Here is an 18,658-nt window from a genome sequence, read left to right as displayed (position 1 = left end):
ACACTCAGTTCAAAGCTCGTGAGGAGAGAGGAGAGGAACTGACTGATACAATTTACTACTGCACTCTGGGAAAAAAAAATCCCCTCATTACCCTCTCTTTTTATTTGGTTTCCACGCCCCTAGTAGTTACATGGGCATTCCAACCCTTATAATGCAAATGCAAATGCAAAACAGTTGGAACACAGTGTACTTAACGAAAATGTGCACAGCCATCCAATAGTTGAACATTATCGAGAGGTAGTTACAATTAATTAAGAATACATTGAGCCGCATGATAAAGTAGATAATAAAATGTCATTTAGGGACATGTTAAATATCACAAAAATATCTATCACTATATCGCATATCGCATGTTTTTCCAATATCGTGAAGCCCTAATGAGAAGGGCTCCATTTGGACAGTGACTCCTTCACTCCTCGAATGCGTCTTTAGGCATGGCTAATGAAGATTAATTATGAACAACTTTTTTTTGTTAAAAATAGCTAAATAATTATAATAAAATACATCTCTGTTTTGCACGTTGTTATTTTAGACCCTAATACTGGATGAGACCAGATAATGCGGTTTATTTTGCCTCAGGTGCTCGATGACACGATTAGTTCGAAGCCAATCGATTTCTCAACCATCAATCAAGTAATTGATTATTAAGTCCATCCCTAGCCACCAGTCTAGTTCACAGAATGGTATTGAGTGGTTGGCATTAGAACATACATTATCGATTACTAAAAGGTTCATTACTAATAGCTAAAATAGTTAAGTGGTGCCTTGAGATGCTAAACCGGTTAAAAGTTTTTCGAGATACTGGCTGTCATTTGGACAGTTTTATTGCGGGGAAAAAAACTCCACTCACTTCACAGCAAGCATCAACACATGAATAGTTCATTAAAAAAAAAAGCTTTAAGCTATTTATTGCCGCTCCCAGTTGAAGTTTACTGACAAACAAAACAAAGAATAACACGCTGTGTCATTAAAACCACCACATGGATTTCCCTTAGGTCAGTTCATATGATGTGAACAAACAATGACAAAGAACCAGAATGAGCAGCATGATGTCCATAGAATTTAAGCAAAAATATGGCACAAATTCAAACAATCCTTTGCATACCGGTACTTATTATGTCATCACAGTATGTTTTTATCTATGTTCAAATTTGAGCATTTTCCAAAGTCAACAAAGGCCTAATCATCTGACACCTTTAAAGACTAAGAGGAAATTTACTCCCTAATCTGCTTTTAAAGCCACAGGGTGAACAATTGTAAACATTAAACCTGTTCAATGAGTTTTCAACCGTGTTTTAGTAGGCTACCATTAACCTCCAGTGTTTCCAACTCCTCAGTAAGGAAAGTAGCTATTGGCTGTCCTAAAAGTCGCTAAATGATGTTATCACCTAATTAGCATAATTTCAATTTGCATGTAATTGTAATGGACACTGTTGGCGAGAGAAATAAAGTGTCACATTCTAAAAATCGTCGTGTGTATTTGCACCCTGCTTTTAGTCCCCCTTTTATAGGTGATTGTGTTCTTGCTCCAGTGAGGGAGACTAGGATCATAAATTCCAGTGTAAATCTCATAGCGGTTATAGAAAGCCGTTTGTGTGGTTTTAGCGCAAAGCTTTGGTCAGGTGGTGCTCCTCAACGGGCTGTTTGCGGGGATTATTACCCGATTACTGCTCCAAATTCTGAAACTCTGCCAGTTGTTGCAAGGGAAAACTCACATGCTTCAGCTTTTGTTCACATACTACAGACATCAAACCGGTAATGTTAGTCCGACAATGTTTTGGGGTGGCACGGTGGTGCTGACAGATTAAGCCAGCTGCTCCAAAACTTGACTTATTCACGGTTCAGGGGAGTAGTCTCTCCAACACACAGACTATACCCTGCATTTACTGGAAGCGAAAGAGGCCTGCCTAAACCACTTCCTCACTCTTTTGTCCCACCGCAACCCCACCAATACGCATCTGCCGCTGATCAACTGCGCAATGTGCAGATTCAAAGCAAGCCGTTATCTTCTCAATTTGACAGTTACAAGTGGAGTGTAGTCTTGATAAGTGTTGTTGTCTTCCCCCCCTACACTCCAATAGGTGATAGTGGACACCCCCACCAGCCCAGTCACCAGTGGCCTACCCTTATTTTTTGTGATTACAGTGACGGCGATCAAGCAGGTAAGGATCCTGCATGTCAAGCTTTGTGTGTGTTTATAATATAATAATTTCCCCATAACACTTGTCTCCTAATCATAGACTTCCTCCTCATTATATAACAAGTCTCCATTTGTCTGTCCTTTTCCTGAAATGTACATGACTAATGCTCTCCTGGACTTTGTAATAATGCACTGCTGTTGAATTCTGATTAGGGAAGACAGAAAATGGGCCTCTGAAGGATGGACCACAGGGAACTTTTCAATGAGCGCCACTCTTTTCTTTTGTTGCTGCCGTGTCCCCTCTTCAGATGTATTGTTTAACGACTGACTTTTTAGTTGGTCTACCGCTGGGGCTTTGAAATGCACAATAGTGGGCGGACTTCCTTCTATAAAAAATGAATGTGGCCCCACTGATAGAGGTGGATGGCCTTTTGGCATGGCTTTAAAAGGGAACGGTGTGACATTCTAGCTGATTTTTTTTTTTCTATAAAAGTCAAATGTCTCGTTAAGCTATTGACTGAAGTTTCAAGCGAGATGTGTAGATTAGGGATAGACCGATTGTCGGCCAAGCTGCATTTTGACGCATATCGGCATCTGCCTTTTTTTTTTAAATTCGCTGGCCCATAACAGATCATACTAAAATTGGGTAGCCTTCAGAGAATTATTTATTTAAAATGTCAGTTACATTTCTAAGACATTCTGGTGAGCCTGGTAACTTAATGCACTTGTTTGTAATTAAAACATAGTTATGATGCCATGAATTAAAATATTGACATTTAATGATACAGAATTTTTGGTTGGGAGCTATTTATTTGTTGAAGTTTTAATTAAACTTTAAAAGATAGCAGTGCCTGGGTGCTCCCTGCAAAACATAGATTTGTAGCCTATTGCATAAGAAAAAGAAACTTTAACATATTGAAAAGCTGTTTAATAAACATGCTTATAGGCAAATCAATGAAGTTAAGTCTTTGTCATTGTATTATTTTTTTCTTTTAACATATTGCTTTGTACTGCAAATATCTGCTACAAATATCAGTTATCGGCCCCCTTCACTATAATAATCGATATCGCCACTGAAAATAACATATTGGTCTACCTCTAATGCAGGTCAAGTAATGTTTTTGAAAGCCTGAGCAGGGGCATATTTGTTTAAAGTCCCTATAAAGTGAAAATAAATATGTCTTTTAAATTTGACTCACTACCGAGAAGAATGTTGCGGTCACAATTTTTGTTTCATATATGTGAATTGTGAGGCGCATCCACCAACTTGTGTATACTACAGGGGTAATGCTAACCTCAAAATTGTGATCTTAAAATGTATAATTATTTACTGTATGTAGTAGGGGTGTGCTCAAAAAATCGATACGGCATTATATCGTTGCAAGCCTCATTACAATACACGTATCGATACGCAGGCATCAGAATCGATATTGCTCATTAACTTTAAATAGGCAGTTTTATTTATTTTTTATTTACTTTTTTATGTATTTCTTTCCTTATTTATTTACTTCTAAACTTAACATGGCACGTGTCTTAATGTACCAATTTTCGTATATTTTGTTTAAAAACGAAATAGAATGTGTTACATGGAAAAAAATGCTGTTTTTATTTCCCCAAATACGTCAAATAAGCACATTTTAGAGCTGTAATATTAATACTTTGATATTTTTGCTCCTATCGGCTCATAAATATGAATACATTTTCCTGGTGTGTCTGTGAAAGCTGCTTCTTGTTCTGCAGTGTGTGCACATTTAAACCAGGCATGCCGCTTGGTGGTAAACCAGAAGAGCTGCTAACAAAAAATATTTTTGTCAGTCAGCATAACAAACATATCCTTTAGGTGTACATATAACTGTTATTCTAAAATGCAAGTAAATTAATGAAATATATCGGGATACGTATCACCGTGAAGATCAAGTATTGGGATACATATGTATCGCGATACGTATCGTATCGTGACCCATGTATCGTGATACGTATCGTATCGTGAGGTTGGCGGCAATACCCAGCCCTAGTATGTAGGTTCTTATAAGACGTTTCCCCGCCCCAAAGTGCATGCAAATAGCTGCTGCAATATAATTTTGTTCCTTTCAAATTCCCACCTTTTTTTCTTTTTTTTTTCCAACCACCTGGCATCATCACTCTCCTTTCACCTTTCCCTGTAATCTTACTTTCTGGCTCAGGCCCTGCCTTGGCTCACCTTCGGGTTCGCCTCTTTACCTTATTTATCGCTGCACCACCACATCCGTCTCCATCCCTACCCTTGAGTAGTTTTTAAATGCACCCGCTATAGTCTCCGCAAGTGCTCCTTTGCACCTGATGCACATAGCAATGGAACTGCTTAATGCTGATCACACACACCTTTCTTCATTCCTCAGTTCCCATGTGATTGTTGAGGAAAAACACTGCGCCAGAAGGTTTGAATTTACTTTTTTTGACACATACATCAAAATGTGCCATTCTGACTGCAGGGCTATGAGGACTGGCTACGACACAAGGCTGACAATGAGGTGAACAAGTACCCAGTGACAGTGCTTGAAAACGGTCTGAGGCTACGGAAGGAGAGCGAGAAGATCAAGGTAGCTTACAGCATTTCCGCCGGGCTCTAGGGAAATAGCGATTTCCCAGGAGGTTTATTTGTGGAAGAAATGTAACTGCGAAACACATGACATTTCACTTTTATGGTGATGAATGTGTCGAGGATGTATTTTTGTAAGTCTTGTGTATGAGGTGCAACAATAATGTTAGGATATTCAAGATGGATGCACGGCCGTTTGTGAGATGTGATGTAGTGGCCAAAAAAACAAAACAAAAAAAAAACACTTTTTCTTTGTTCTTAGGTGGGAGACGTTTTGGAGGTGGAGGAAGATGAGACCTTTCCCTGTGATTTAATCCTGCTCACATCCAGCAGGGATGACGACACTTGTTTTGTTACCACTGCTAGTCTGGATGGAGAGTCTAACCATAAAGTAAGTGGAGCTGTTTTCAGGTGTAAACAACAACGGGAAGAACCTAACAAACGGGGGAGCGACAACAACTGCACATTAAAGTGGAACCTCTGTTTTCATGATGAATCCGTTCCAGCAAGTCTGATCAAAATCAAACCGTTTGGAAATCAAAACATTATGTCCTATAAGAAATAATGTAAATCCCATTAATCCCTTCTCGGCACCAAGAAATACATAGTATAAAAGGATAACTACAATTTTACATAAGGAAAACTGCAAAATAAATACAACTAATTGAACATTCAACATTTTAGGTTCACTATCTGAGTCTTTCCGAGCAAACCGGAAAGGTTATTATTGCTTTGAATTTTTAATAGAATCTTACATTTAGGGAAGGGATGCACTTTGTGTTAATCCAATAACCACAGTCGTTTTGAGAACACGTTCTTTACTTCCATCCACATCGAATCACAGTCCAACAACAATGAACTTTTGTTACAAAAAAACAAAACAAAAAAAAAACAAAAAATAAAATCTCGGGTTATCTCCAAAACCTCACCCACATGCGCTGTACTAAAAAAAAAAAAAAAAACAGAACTTAACACTTTGTAGTCTTTTTTTTTGTTTGTTTGTTTGTTTGTTTTGGGGGTTTTCTACACAGGAAAAAAAAATGCATTGATTCTACGAAATTCATGGCTGTCACACTTTTTTTTTGTATGAAAACTGAGCGGGTATATAAAAACTAGTGCTAAAATTTAGATGACAATCATATGCAAACTATCAAAATATCAATATTCTTAATCAGTTTTGCCGTTTTTTTCCATTGTCACATTCATGAGACTGTCTCTTCCTCATCTCCAGACACACTATACTGTTCCAGACATAGAGAAGGATCTGGAATGCCTCAGTGCCACTCTGGAGTGTGAACAGCCCCAGCCTGACCTTTATAAGTAGGTATTCGTCAAGTGACTTGGAACAGATTCACCCTGCAAGCCTGCGTTGCGTCATTTAATTCACGGTTTTTAGGGTTTTAACCAAAAGAATTTCTGTGTGTGCTGTTGAACAAAATGTAGACAAAATTCTGATATCCTGTTGGAAAGAAAAAAACTGATCACTACAATAACATCTGTGGTTCTGCTCAGCAAGTCCTTAATGCATGTGCATTTTTGTGCCAGGTTTGTCGGCCGTATGCACATCTACAAAAGCAATCAGGAGCCTGCAGTGAGGTGAGAGCACTCAATATTTGTCCAGCAAGCTCACTTTTAAGTCAGAGCCTGATTAAAACACAGTTTACTTAGGCACCCGTTTGCATCGCCAGCAAATCATTCTTTTATTGATCCTTTATAGTAATAGTAGTGCGCTGGACAAATTAAAAGGGGGCTGGCTTGGATTCAGAAACTCCTTCCAGAGCGTTCCCGTACTGCAGACATTTGTCACAGGCTGCCTTCGTAATGGCCGCTGTTTTAAACAAACGCCAGTGTCTCGCCGCCACAAACGGCCCTGACTGCAGTCATACGGACCACTGTCCCTCATGCACCTTTTAGAGACAATGCCAGCTGGGCTGCCAGGTTTCCATTAACTCATTCATTCCCAGCCTTTTTCACTGAAGCAACCCCCTTCGCTACCGGCTGTTTTACTGGATTTTGACAGATTTTGCAAGGTCCGCGGAATATTCTGTTCTATTGCTATAAAAACATGGAACCTACCAAAAGAAAGATTAGAGTCTCTTCTTTCATCAGGAAAAAAGGATGTTTGTATATGTTTCTGTTTTGCAACAATTAGCATTAGAATATAGCTAAGATTCATCAATATTCACATTCCTGGTGAAAACATTGGCAAAAAGAGCTTGTTGCAACATGGCCCTGGCTGATCTCTTGCACTCTGCTGCCACCTGCTGGCTGTTTTTTGTAATAACTACCATTTCTTTAAGCCACCTCTTCATGTCAGAAGCTGTATCAAAGCCATCTCTATACTCTACAATAAAAACAAAAAACAAAAAAACAAACACAAAAAAACAACATGAAAATGTTTTCGGGAGTGCAGGACAAAATATTAAAAAACATATATGTTTTGGGGTTTGAATGAGTTAAGGGAAATGGGAAGAATGTGGAATTACTGCCACTGTCTGACTGAAGTGATGATCCCGTGCAGGTCTTTGGGCCCGGAGAACTTGCTGCTTAAAGGGGCGACTTTAAAGAACACTCAGAAAGTCTGTGGTGAGTGAACTTTCACTTGCATCATCTTGTATCACCAAAAGTCGCAAAGTATAAGTACTCACCTGCGCTTGTTCTTTAAGGTGTTGCTATTTACACTGGCATGGAGACCAAAATGGCTCTCAATTATCAGGGCAAGTCTCAGAAACGCTCGGCTGTGGAGAAGTAAGTTTACGCCAAAAGTTCCTTTATGTTTACCCGTGCGTGAAGCTAACCTTTTTGAGTTAACCCGTGCATTTTGACTTCTCCGCTCTCAGGTCCATCAATGCCTTTCTTTTGGTGTACCTTTGCATTTTGGTGAGCAAGGCCCTGGTGTGCACGACGCTCAAGTATGTGTGGCAAAGCAAGCCTGGGCAGGATGAGCCCTGGTACAATGAGAAAACCCAGAAAGAAAGAGACACCAATGTGGTACGTAGACAAGTCTACCTGGCGTCAAATCACTGATTTACATTGTGTATGGTAGCCACGGGAGTACTGTTGTATCGTCTGAGGCAACAGCTTCATGCGCCATATTTTTAATCTTGTTTTACAAGCGTCACCCTTTACTGATCCGCTCTAATAAAATTATGCGGTGTGAAAACTGCATTGCAGACCAGCAGTGTGAAATTGCCCATTTCATTGACTGTTAACCTTATGCGCCAGTAAACTATTAACATTTCAGTCCAAACAACATGCTTTATTACACCAACATTGCAGCAAAAATAGTTGTTGGTACACAAAAGTAAGATTAATGTCCCTCCCTCTCTCACCAGTATCTAAAGATGTTCACTGACTTCCTGTCATTCATGGTGCTCTTCAACTTCATCATTCCCGTATCCATGTACGTGACGGTTGAGATGCAAAAGTTTTTGGGATCCTTCTTCATCACCTGGGACAAGGACTTTTTTGACCCTGAAATCAAGGAGGGGGCGCTGGTCAACACCTCCGACCTCAATGAGGAACTGGGACAGGTCGGTATTTCCAGAGATCATCGGGCTTGGATTGCATACACCGAGGGCTACATTCTCCGGTTCGTGCGTATTTTTATTTTTTATTTTTTTTAAACACACCTGAGCGTGCCCATTTTTCATCTATGCGTTTTCTCCCATCCAGACTTATGACACCCTCACCACGCGTAACCAGGGAATGAGTGGGAGGTGTGATTTGTTGAATTGTGAGGCTGGCTAGTAAATCATGGAGCTTTCATGAGACTTGTGAATGTCTTTGAAATCCATGAGAAAAATATAGCACACTTTCAATCTGAAAATGTCGTGCACAGCAGCTGTATCGTCGGCTTGTAGGGAAACTGAAGGACACCATCTTTTTTCATTTTTTTAATTATTCAGGGGAACAAATCCAATATAATATAGTTTAAGGTTGCTATGCTTTTCACTGAATACATGATTTATTTATTTTTTAGGTCCGACAACTTTATATTAAAAAAATTAAATTAAATTAAAAAGTGGCTGTCCCTACTATTATATAAATCAACGCCCAACCTTCCTTGTGCCACAAACCGGCAGAGTCACTTGATCACATTTGTGATGCATTTTGATGATTGGCGTAGAAGCAAATAAAAACAAATGACTTCATATTTAATTCACTGCTGCTGCACCATTTAAGTGACTGTAGTTCTTGTAATAGCTCTGCATTTTCCAAAAAAACTTTAAAGGATAGCAGAGAGAAATAACCCATGGCAGTTGGGGGAACTTTTTGTTTAAAACCCAAATGTTTTTACAAGTGTACAACCAAAACAAAGGAGCTGTTCTGTCGTTGGACTTGTGCAGCCAGCATATTTGACAGGGAATACCTGCATTTTAGGCTTGCTTAAGTGGATGCAAGCAGCTGCATGCCACACGGGACATTATGACTCATAATGCACAATTAGTTTGTCATATAGATAGTTAGAGGTCCCAAAAGGCCTCAGTGTTTACATTACAAAACTTAGCCACAACAGACACACTTGCACATTCTAATGAGTTGCCTTTTAAGAATATGATAATGCTTTTTTTTTTTTTTTGGGGGGGGGGGGTTGTTTTTGTTTTTATTGACACTGAGGTGTAATTACGTTGCACTTCCTTACTGTGGTTTATGGTGGTGTAATATTTTATTACCTATTACATGTTTCAAGCATTTCACATTATATAATCCAGTGCTTACGGTAATATATGTTTTTAGAGGCAGACTTTTCGATGTAGCTGCTAGAGTGTGCAGGTGTAACCAAATAAGAGGCCAGTATAATACTATTAAATTCTTCTATGAAAATGATGAAACATTATCTGACAAGATGTGATGATCTCCAGTCTGATTACAACAGATGTACTTTTAAATGCTAATAAGTAACCCCGAGCAGTCGGTGTCATGTGTCATTTTGACTTATTTAGTTTTATGGCACTTTTAATTGCCGTCAGTTGCCATTGACATTTCGATTTGCCCGGTGATCGAGATGACAGAGATGCAAAGTTAATGCCTTGTGCAAGGTTAATCATCAATGCAGTGTTATTCTCTCATTTGGCCTGACTGTTCAAATTGACAACACGTTTTTTTAAGTGACTTTGAAAATGTGTTTTTTTCCTTTTCTTTATGTACTCTGACTGCAGGTGGAGTACGTCTTCACAGACAAAACGGGGACCCTCACTCAGAATAACATGGAGTTCATCGAGTGCTGCATCGACGGATTCCAGTACAAGAATCGAGACGCAAACTCGGAAGTCGACGGATTTTGTGTCACAGATGGGCCCGTGACCAGGCTGAAGGAAAAAGCTGGCACGGTAGGTGTTTGGTAGGCAGCACCCCATCTGTTGTATACAGGAAAAAATAAATAAATTAAAAAATCATGCATGCAGCAACATATGGCTGCGATATCGCTCAGTACTCCGGAAGGTCCTTCACAGGTCACCCACATACATTCTACTTGCCATGTCAGCATATGTATTCAGCACTCAAGTAAGTGTTGGTGGCATGAGTGCCTTGAAACACTTTATGGACTGCGGTACAATAATGTGTATATTGATAAGAAGTCCGTTGGGACAATTGGCTGTAAATCTTGAGCTTTATCTAATCTCCAGCTACTGTATATGATATTAGATGCGTAAACCAGTTGACTTTTGTGACCGTCACCCAGCCGGCAAGTTCCCAATGAAAACTCTAGTCGCACAGGAATTTTTAGGGCTCAAGTTTTTATTTTTATTTTTTTCGCCATGCCCTAAAAAAATAATGAAGACATCAGTTAAACCCTTTAGAGCCACTATTTAAGTACATTTAGTTCTCAGTCGCAAATAAATTGTAACCATAGATGTTTTTTCCAATACATTTTTTGATACTCAAACATTCATGCAACTAATTCTTAGTGCATTTGGGAAGATTGCACAATTGTAAGCCAGTGACTGTCTAACCGAAACACAGACATCATCATTTTGCCTCAAATAATAATTATTCCATGTGAATGTGTCGCTAGGAGCGTGAGGAGCTGTTTCTGCGTGCCCTTTGTCTGTGCCACACGGTGCAGGTGAAGGAGTCCCCCGAGCCCAGCCAGGCCGACCAGGTGGATGCCATCGTACTCCGCGTCCCTACGGATGAGAGGGGCTTCATAGCGTCCTCCCCTGATGAGGTGGCTCTGGTCAAGGGTGCCATGAGGTAAGGGGCGAGCTGCGGGAGTCATTTTAAACCGACCATGTGCAATGAAGTTGTGGTGGTTTGTCTCCACCTGCAGGTATGGCTTCACATTTCTGGGTCTGGAAAGTAAAGCCATGAAAATCCTAAACAGGAGCCAAGAAATTGAAGTGTAAGTTAGTATGAGTATATTAAAAAAAAAAAAAAAAAAAAAAAAAAAAAAAAGTCATTTGGGTCTTACTATAATTATAATTTTTCTCTTTGCAGCTATGAGCTGCTTCATGTGTTGAATTTTGACCCCGTGAGAAGACGAATGAGTGTGATTGTCAAATGCAAATCAGGTGACCAAGTTCAAGTTTTTATTTTGAATATCATGGAGTTATTTACCAGCAAGTAGCAACGCCGTAACACTGCTCGTGTGCTTTATCAATGTCCTACAGGTGATATTGTGCTCTTCTGCAAGGGAGCAGACTCATCCATTTTCCCTCGCGTCAGACAGGAGGAAGTGGAACCGATACGTGTGCACGTGGAGCGGAATGCAAAGGTGGGCGAATGATGACACATCCTTGCACATCACTCTAATCATTTCACAGCAAGATTTATATCCGGCTGCCTTGGATGCGATGTGCTCTGTGACGCAGGAGGGCTACAGAACACTGTGTGTGGCGTACAAACTACTCAGCACGGACGAGTATGCCCAGGTGGACGCGGGCCTGAGGGAAGCCCGGCTGGCTTTGCAGGACAGAGAGGAGAAGCTCGTGGCCGTTTATAACGAGGTGGAGACGGGCATGAGCCTCATCGGTGCGACTGCTGTTGAAGATCGGTGGGTGGATTTTGTTGTGTGTGAGCTGTAAACTTCATGAAAGCGGCTTCCAAACCATGCTGTCCTCTCGGACATTTTTTTTGTTCGACGATACTGCCATCTGGTGGTTCTAACAATAAGATTAAAAAAATAAAAAAATTAGTAGCTACACCTTTGCCAATAGAGCCACAGAACCAAATTTCACCATTTTGATTTTGAAGTCTTAACATTTTGCTTTTGTTAATGAAGAAATCTTCATTTGCAGACTTCAAGAGGAGGCGGCAGAAACCATGGAGGCTCTGCAGGGGGCCGGCATTAAGATCTGGGTCCTGACGGGAGACAAAATGGAGACGGCAAAGTCCACCTGTTTTGCCTGTCGCCTATTTCAGATGACCACGGAGCTGTTGGAGCTAACAGTGCGCACTCTTGAGGAAGGAGGTCGGAAGCGCGAGGAACGGCTACACGAGCTCTTGCTCGAGTATCACAAGAAAGCGGTGCAAGATGCGCCAACCTTAGAAAACGGCATCAGCGGGTTGGTGTCTAAACTTTTGTTGTGTACAATGAGTACACCTCCTCTCATTTTTGTAACGATAGCTTACTTAAAGGGACAACACTAAAGGAATGATGGTATAATGTAAAGTATTCTTTTCTGTCACCTCAATGTAACTTGATACGCAACCATAGAATGAGAGTGATAACGCACCTGAGAACCTGTAACACTCTTCACATTTACACCAGAGAGGCTAAATGGGCCCAATGTGGACATTTCACATTGGGGTGTGCTCACTTTTGTTGCCAGTGATTTAGACATTGTTTTTGTTTTTTTTAGGAGACTGTAATATAACTTTGGTTATCACCTTACTTGCTGCAAGAAAAAAAAAAAAAAAAGTGACTTACTGTTTTCTTCAAACAGGAACTGGTCGGTTACTAGTCACGACTACGGTTTTATTATTGATGGAGCCACTCTATCAATGGTGCTCAACTCCACCGATTCCAACTCCAGCCACTACATGAACCTCTTCCTGCAGATTTGTCAAAACTGCACCGCCGTGCTCTGCTGCCGCATGGCTCCATTGCAGAAGGCCCAGGTCAGAAAAATATGTCCATTTATTTAATTTCATTTCATTTCCTCATTAGAACCTCGGGTGAGCTGGATCCTTTCCCAGCTGGCTTGGGGGTGAGAAGCTAGGTACGCTTAGTCTGGACTGGTTGGTAGTTAATCATATGGCGTTCTTTTCTTCAGGTAGTAAGACTGGTGAAGAACTCTAAAGGCAGCCCGATTACCCTCTCCATTGGTGATGGTGCCAATGACGTCAGCATGATTTTGGAAGCTCATGTTGGCATTGGTGAGAATTGTCATGCTAAATCCGACAAATACGTCATTACTACTATAAAGTCTCCCCCCCCGATCCTTTCTCTGTATTTCAGGCATCAAGGGTAAAGAGGGTCGACAGGCGGTGAGGAACAGCGACTATGCCATCCCCAAACTCAAGCACCTGAAGAAACTCCTGCTGGCTCACGGCCATCTGTACTATGTTCGAATTGCACATTTGGTGCAGTATTTCTTCTACAAGGTAGGAGAAGAGCGAGTCATGTAATCCTTGACATACTAAGAGCAGGCTTTTGAGATCATCTCGTCAATATCCCACGTTTGCCCACAGAACCTGTGTTTCATCTTACCTCAGTTTTTGTACCAGTTCTTCTGCGGCCATTCCCAGCAGGTGAGTATGCAAATGAGAAGTTTCAAAGGTTTAAAAATAAAAAAATAAGTGGCTCTTAAACTCACTCCACCCCATCTACCCTCAAATTGACCCTCTGTTGTTTCCCTTAGATGTCTGAACTTCTTTGCTAGATTCAGGCATGTTGCATCCATCATAGTAAAAATGTCTGCTACATAAGCATAGCAGTGGTAATATAGGAAGTAACTAGAGTTCAGGAATTAAATATTAGTTGTTTTTGTCTAGTAGATTAAGTGCGTCTATGTGTGTGTTTGTTAGTTTTGTCCTCTCCATGATATTAACCCCTTGGTCACCCCGCCTCCCCCCGCCCATTGTGCCCATCCTCCCCAGCCCCTGTATGATGCAGCCTATCTGACGATGTACAACATCTGCTTCACCTCTATGCCCATCCTGGCTTACAGCCTCTTGGAGCAGCACATCAGCATCCAGTCTCTGCTGAGCAATGCTCCCCTCTACAGGTAAATACCAGAAGCGTTCCCAGTGCTGCAGAGTTGGAGGGGGTTTTGTTTTATGTACCTGAAGTGGAGACATTTTTGATTCAGTAGGGGAGAAGATTGTTTATTTATTTATTTATTCGTTTATTTATTTGGGAAATATCAGTATTTGTTTCATTAATAGTGAGCCTATTGTTTTTTTATGCTGTTGAAGTGTTTTAACTTTAAATTGCCCACATTTTAACTCTTTTACTGCCAAACGTAATCCAAAAAACAACCCCGAAAGTGCCAGCCAATTTCGAGCATTTTCACTCATCTTTCAAGGTAAACAGAATATTGTGTGCTATGGACTACATAAACATGGTGGATAGTGAATACCGTAAGAAAGATTGGATTCCATTCTTTCATTAGGAAAAAAAACTATGTATCTACCTAATTCCGTTCTTTTGCAATCACCATTTGAAATAGGTCATTTCAGTGACATCGAGTGAAAATGGGGAAAAATACAGAAAACAAGCTTTTTGTGAAGATACATTTTGTGCACTTCAGTGACTTTAACATATTTTTTCTTCAGTGACACTAAATTAGATTTAATGTGAAAAATGTTTTGATTATTCACATCATCCTTGAAAATGTTCTACATCCTAAGATCCGCCATGTTTTCATGTACGTAATGTGATGCACACGAGCTCATTGAAAAGAGATGCAATGCTGCCATCTGCTGGCCATAGTTGGGGGGTGTTTTAGGATTTCACAAACCAGCGCCACACAAGATGTTGTGCTGCCCATTGAGAGACCAAAAAAAACGTAGTTAACGTCAATTAACATTTTTGGCGGCATTCATCTAGATTTTAGCATACGTCATTAAATGTTTGTGGTGGTAAAATTAATCAGCATTATTATTATTTTTATGTTTTTGTTTTTGGTTTTTTTGTTGTCTTGGCCATGTTAAGAGAGATTCGCAAGAATGCCATGTTGCGATGGAGGCCCTTCCTCTACTGGACATTACTTGGGGTCTTCCACGGTTTGGTCTTCTTCTTCGGTGTCCGATGTTTGTTTCGAAACTCGGCCCTGCAGGATGACGGCCAGGTTTGTATTCAGCTCCTCGCTCAACTCGTTGTACTCTAAATTTGAGCTCATGCACTTTGTCTACCAGGTTTTTGGGAACTGGTCATACGGCACAATCGTCTTCACTGTCCTCGTCTTCACTGTCACACTAAAGGTGAAGAGCAGCTTGGATGAACAACATGCACCGAACATGTTTAGTCGAAAAAAAAAAATGCCGACGTTTCATCTTGTTCTTTTGTTGTCCTGTCCGCCTAGCTTGCTCTGGACACGCGCCACTGGACATGGGTCAACCACTTTGTAATATGGGGCTCTCTTGCGTTTTACATGCTTTTCAGCTTCTTCTGGGGAGGGATTATTTGGTGAGTCAACAGCTGATCTAACATGTTGTTGTTTCACGCAGCTTGTGTCAACCTTTTGTGTTCTGGGCCCGCCCGCAGGCCGTTTCTGAGGCAGCAGCGTATGTACTTTGTGTTTGCCGCCATACTGAGTTCGGTGTCAGCCTGGTTGGTCATCATCGTGCTCATCCTGCTCAGCCTCCTGCCAGAGATCCTTCTGGCCGTTTTCCGCAAGCCCTTCACACCATTTACTCAGCAGGTAGGGCTGACAAGCGCACTCAGACATACGCAAACACTTGACCGTTCACAACATTTTTGTTTGTTTGTTGTTAATATTAAACCTGCGAAAGTCTTGCAATTTTTCTTGCTGTTGGATTTAACCACATTTCAGATAAACCATTCTGCGCGTTTAGTTTTGCTAGTCTGGCCGTTTAACAAATTTTAACAGGACGCAACATTAGGTACACCTCTATATTAACTGAGATCAACAGGTGTGCCCTGGTAAATGATCAGTTCTCACTAAAAATATAATTGTGAATTTATTATAAATAATGTATGATTGTTCATCTATTTGTAGCAATGGTGAAATGTAGAGACAAGCAGAGCATGTACGTTCCTCTCCAAGATTTGTATCCAACCAGTCGGCCACATTTCACACCAAGTCAATTTGTGAATGAAATTAAAAGAGCACATCGTGAATGCAGTATGTATTACATTTTGTGATGTTTTTCTTTAGTGGTTTGCTGTGCGATTTTTCTAATATAAAAAAAAAAGTAGTTGAGCAAACTCATCCAAAAAAGCCTACAGGGGAAAAAATAGTATTGTTGACTTTCACATTTGATAAATAACTTTCAAATTATTTTTGAACTCTCACTCTTCACAACAAGCATGAAACCCAACGTTAAAACTGTCAATTAAAACTCAGCATTATCTCTTAGATTTGGCTATTTTGTTGGCTAATGAATTGTGCAGGTGTACCTAATATTGTGGCTAGTGATTATATAACCTTGACTTTCAAACTGCTTCATTTGTCTTGTTACTAATTTTCCCTCCTTGAACCGCTTTTAGCACTTAACCCATTCTCCTCACTCTGCTTGACTGTCTCTGCTCTCGCCTCCTGCGTGGACCCTCCGCTCTTCTTTAAAGATGAAGCACCGCCTTCCTTCCTCGGGGACTTCTACTATCTTCATGTTGTCGCAGACCGCTAGCGCTCACAGCTTCTCGTGGAGTGACTGAGGTCTCTTTCTCGTTCTGTTTGCCTCTCCCTGCTCTTTCTGTGCCTGCACTTTTTTGTTCCTTTCATCACTGTAGTCTCCCGCTCTATTAAATAAGCAAGCACGCTCGAACCTTGATTTCAGCACTTAATATGGAGGTGCAGTGCAGAGGAGGACTGAGAGTCTATGGCTAAAAACAAAAAAACACGCATCTAGTCAAGTGTTTCATTAGCGTGTCAGCCATTTCTCCCAGCTGCGTCTGCTGCTGCCGCATGCTCAGCGTAGTCAGGTCTGTTCGGCACGTCCGAGCATCCAAGTCTGCATGAGACGCAAGTGCCACGCACCGCCACCTCCCGCCCCCTTTCTGGCCACTGCATTCTGTTTGTCTATGTGTGTGTATGTTTGTGCGCTGCGAGTTCAGGGCTGGTTAGGGTAGTCAAACGTTAGTGCTTGAGCCACGTACAATTTTTTTTTTTTTTTTAAACAGACAGATGAGCCAAATCATTTGTAAATAGTTTAAAGAAATAACAAATCATACTTTGTCCACTCACAGTAGAGGGGTTGGACCTATTCTTATGTTGTGCATCATGTTAAATGTCTTAGTTGCGACAGTCTTAATCACTTCAGTCAAAAATGTAGCTTTAATTAAGGTAAGCATCTATGTCTGCTTTACTGTTGAAAAAAAAACGTTTTTTCTATGTCTTTGTGTCTTGTGGTTTCAAGTTGTTTGTGTATTTGTACTGCTTGTCTCATAAGGCAGAGTAAGACAATGTTTGTCTGTGTTTGTGCGTGAGCTTGTATGAGAGGCCGTGACGGACGTAATTCAGGATTAATTGGAATGCACGCTACAGAAATGCGCTTTCTCACGCACAAATGGAATAGTAAAACAATCTCACATCCGGAGGAGGATCCGTTCACAAATCAAAATGGCGACTCCAGCACTGAATAAGGTTGCAATCCGTGTCCAAATGGATTTTTTTATGTATGATGAGGGCCGTTAAAACTGGTTGGTGGGCTGTAACTAGTCCCCAGACCGTAGTTTGGATACCAATGCACTCCTGAAATTCTCTCTGGTGTTACACACGAATGAAAATGCACTTTTTCATCACATAGTACTAAAACACACAAGTTACTAAAATTCTGTTACAGCATTAGCGTGAAACATTTATTTTTTTTCCCAGCAAGTTTAGAATTCGTTTCTGCATGGAGTATGAAAACATTTCAAGATTTTTGTGTGTGTTTCAGTCGTGCGCAATCAAGGTAATCCCGAATCATGTCCGTGACGGCCCCTCATATGCTTGCCAGCTTAGTTACGTCTCTGGTGTCCTCTTGCCTCACCCTTTCCAGAGGAATCCAGTTGAGTCGAATGCGAGGGGCGTCCCGTCCCCGCGGTCGTCAGCCCGGCCCCTGCTCATGAGAACCTTTACAGACGAGTCCAATACTGTCGTTTAATCAGGTACCAGCCCACCGCTGCTGGGCTTTCGAAGCCAATCGAAGGCTGGCTACCAACCCAAGCACCTGATGTCTCCACAGTCCTGGCTCCTAACCGTAGTCTTTACTAGGCACCGATTCCAAACAATGACGTCGTGTGTGGCTTTGTTTTGCAAGCTGATAATGGTTGGCTGAAGAGATGCACCATTGCTAGTTCATTTGTGTTCATTCTCCAACAACACGTGTGCATATTATGCATTTTAAAATCATCCATTGTGGCCAAATTGCTCCTTTTCAGCCTCCCTTTTGATGCCTACCTGCTCTCACCCCTCATCACCCGCTTGTTAAAAGAAAAAGAAAATAAGTGTCTTGAGTGTGATGGTGCCGGCGTTGTTGGGCTCACACACTGGTAAATGTGTAGCATTACAGCTGCCCTGTGTGGTTCTGTCTTAACGGTTATCGTTCTGTGCCGTGGTCATGTGTGCATGTTGGAACTATTATTATTATTATTATTGTTGTTGTTGTTGTTGTTAGTTTCAACCTCGGGCAGAATACTGGAGCAATACATTTAATTGGCACGGGGGAACGTCACATGGTTTGAAAAGTGGTCTGTGGCTACAATACTCATCCTGATTCTTTTCACAATTAAAATTTGACACTCCTTTAACGTATGTCTTGGTAATATTTGTGTAGGTGCAGTGGTGCCTTTATTTTTTACTGTGAATTTTGAGCAAAAATTATAT

General features: G+C 40.9%; 1 protein-coding gene across 4 annotated transcripts in view; it reads left to right on the top strand.

The window, feature by feature from the left end:
• The window catches only part of atp11c (ATPase phospholipid transporting 11C (ATP11C blood group)), a 57,013-nt gene that overhangs the window by 33,519 nt on the left and 4,836 nt on the right, over nucleotides 1–18,658 (top strand). For 2 of the 4 annotated variants that reach the window (XM_077531606.1, XM_077531605.1), the window contains exons 4-29: nucleotides 2,082–2,162; nucleotides 4,612–4,719; nucleotides 4,981–5,109; nucleotides 5,950–6,038; nucleotides 6,264–6,314; nucleotides 7,240–7,304; nucleotides 7,385–7,466; nucleotides 7,559–7,709; nucleotides 8,054–8,251; nucleotides 9,881–10,051; nucleotides 10,738–10,916; nucleotides 10,993–11,064; nucleotides 11,160–11,233; nucleotides 11,333–11,436; nucleotides 11,534–11,715; nucleotides 11,960–12,226; nucleotides 12,608–12,782; nucleotides 12,938–13,040; nucleotides 13,123–13,268; nucleotides 13,356–13,415; nucleotides 13,764–13,891; nucleotides 14,821–14,956; nucleotides 15,024–15,089; nucleotides 15,191–15,294; nucleotides 15,373–15,529; nucleotides 17,832–17,940. In XM_077531606.1, the coding sequence (XP_077387732.1) occupies nucleotides 2,082–2,162; nucleotides 4,612–4,719; nucleotides 4,981–5,109; nucleotides 5,950–6,038; nucleotides 6,264–6,314; nucleotides 7,240–7,304; nucleotides 7,385–7,466; nucleotides 7,559–7,709; nucleotides 8,054–8,251; nucleotides 9,881–10,051; nucleotides 10,738–10,916; nucleotides 10,993–11,064; nucleotides 11,160–11,233; nucleotides 11,333–11,436; nucleotides 11,534–11,715; nucleotides 11,960–12,226; nucleotides 12,608–12,782; nucleotides 12,938–13,040; nucleotides 13,123–13,268; nucleotides 13,356–13,415; nucleotides 13,764–13,891; nucleotides 14,821–14,956; nucleotides 15,024–15,089; nucleotides 15,191–15,294; nucleotides 15,373–15,529; nucleotides 17,832–17,936 (3,183 nt within the window). In that variant the 3' untranslated portion in view covers nucleotides 17,937–17,940. The remainder of the gene's footprint in view (nucleotides 1–2,081; nucleotides 2,163–4,611; nucleotides 4,720–4,980; nucleotides 5,110–5,949; nucleotides 6,039–6,263; nucleotides 6,315–7,239; nucleotides 7,305–7,384; nucleotides 7,467–7,558; nucleotides 7,710–8,053; nucleotides 8,252–9,880; nucleotides 10,052–10,737; nucleotides 10,917–10,992; nucleotides 11,065–11,159; nucleotides 11,234–11,332; nucleotides 11,437–11,533; nucleotides 11,716–11,959; nucleotides 12,227–12,607; nucleotides 12,783–12,937; nucleotides 13,041–13,122; nucleotides 13,269–13,355; nucleotides 13,416–13,763; nucleotides 13,892–14,820; nucleotides 14,957–15,023; nucleotides 15,090–15,190; nucleotides 15,295–15,372; nucleotides 15,530–17,831; nucleotides 17,941–18,658) is intronic. The other 2 variants (XM_077531608.1, XM_077531607.1) reach the window with 1 other exon arrangement.

This window comes from Festucalex cinctus, chromosome 9 (assembly GCF_051991245.1).
Source record: "Festucalex cinctus isolate MCC-2025b chromosome 9, RoL_Fcin_1.0, whole genome shotgun sequence".
NCBI classification, from domain to species: domain Eukaryota; kingdom Metazoa; phylum Chordata; class Actinopteri; order Syngnathiformes; family Syngnathidae; genus Festucalex; species Festucalex cinctus.
The sequence above is the reverse complement of the archived record's forward strand: the minus strand, read 5'-3'. Positions and strand labels throughout refer to the sequence as shown.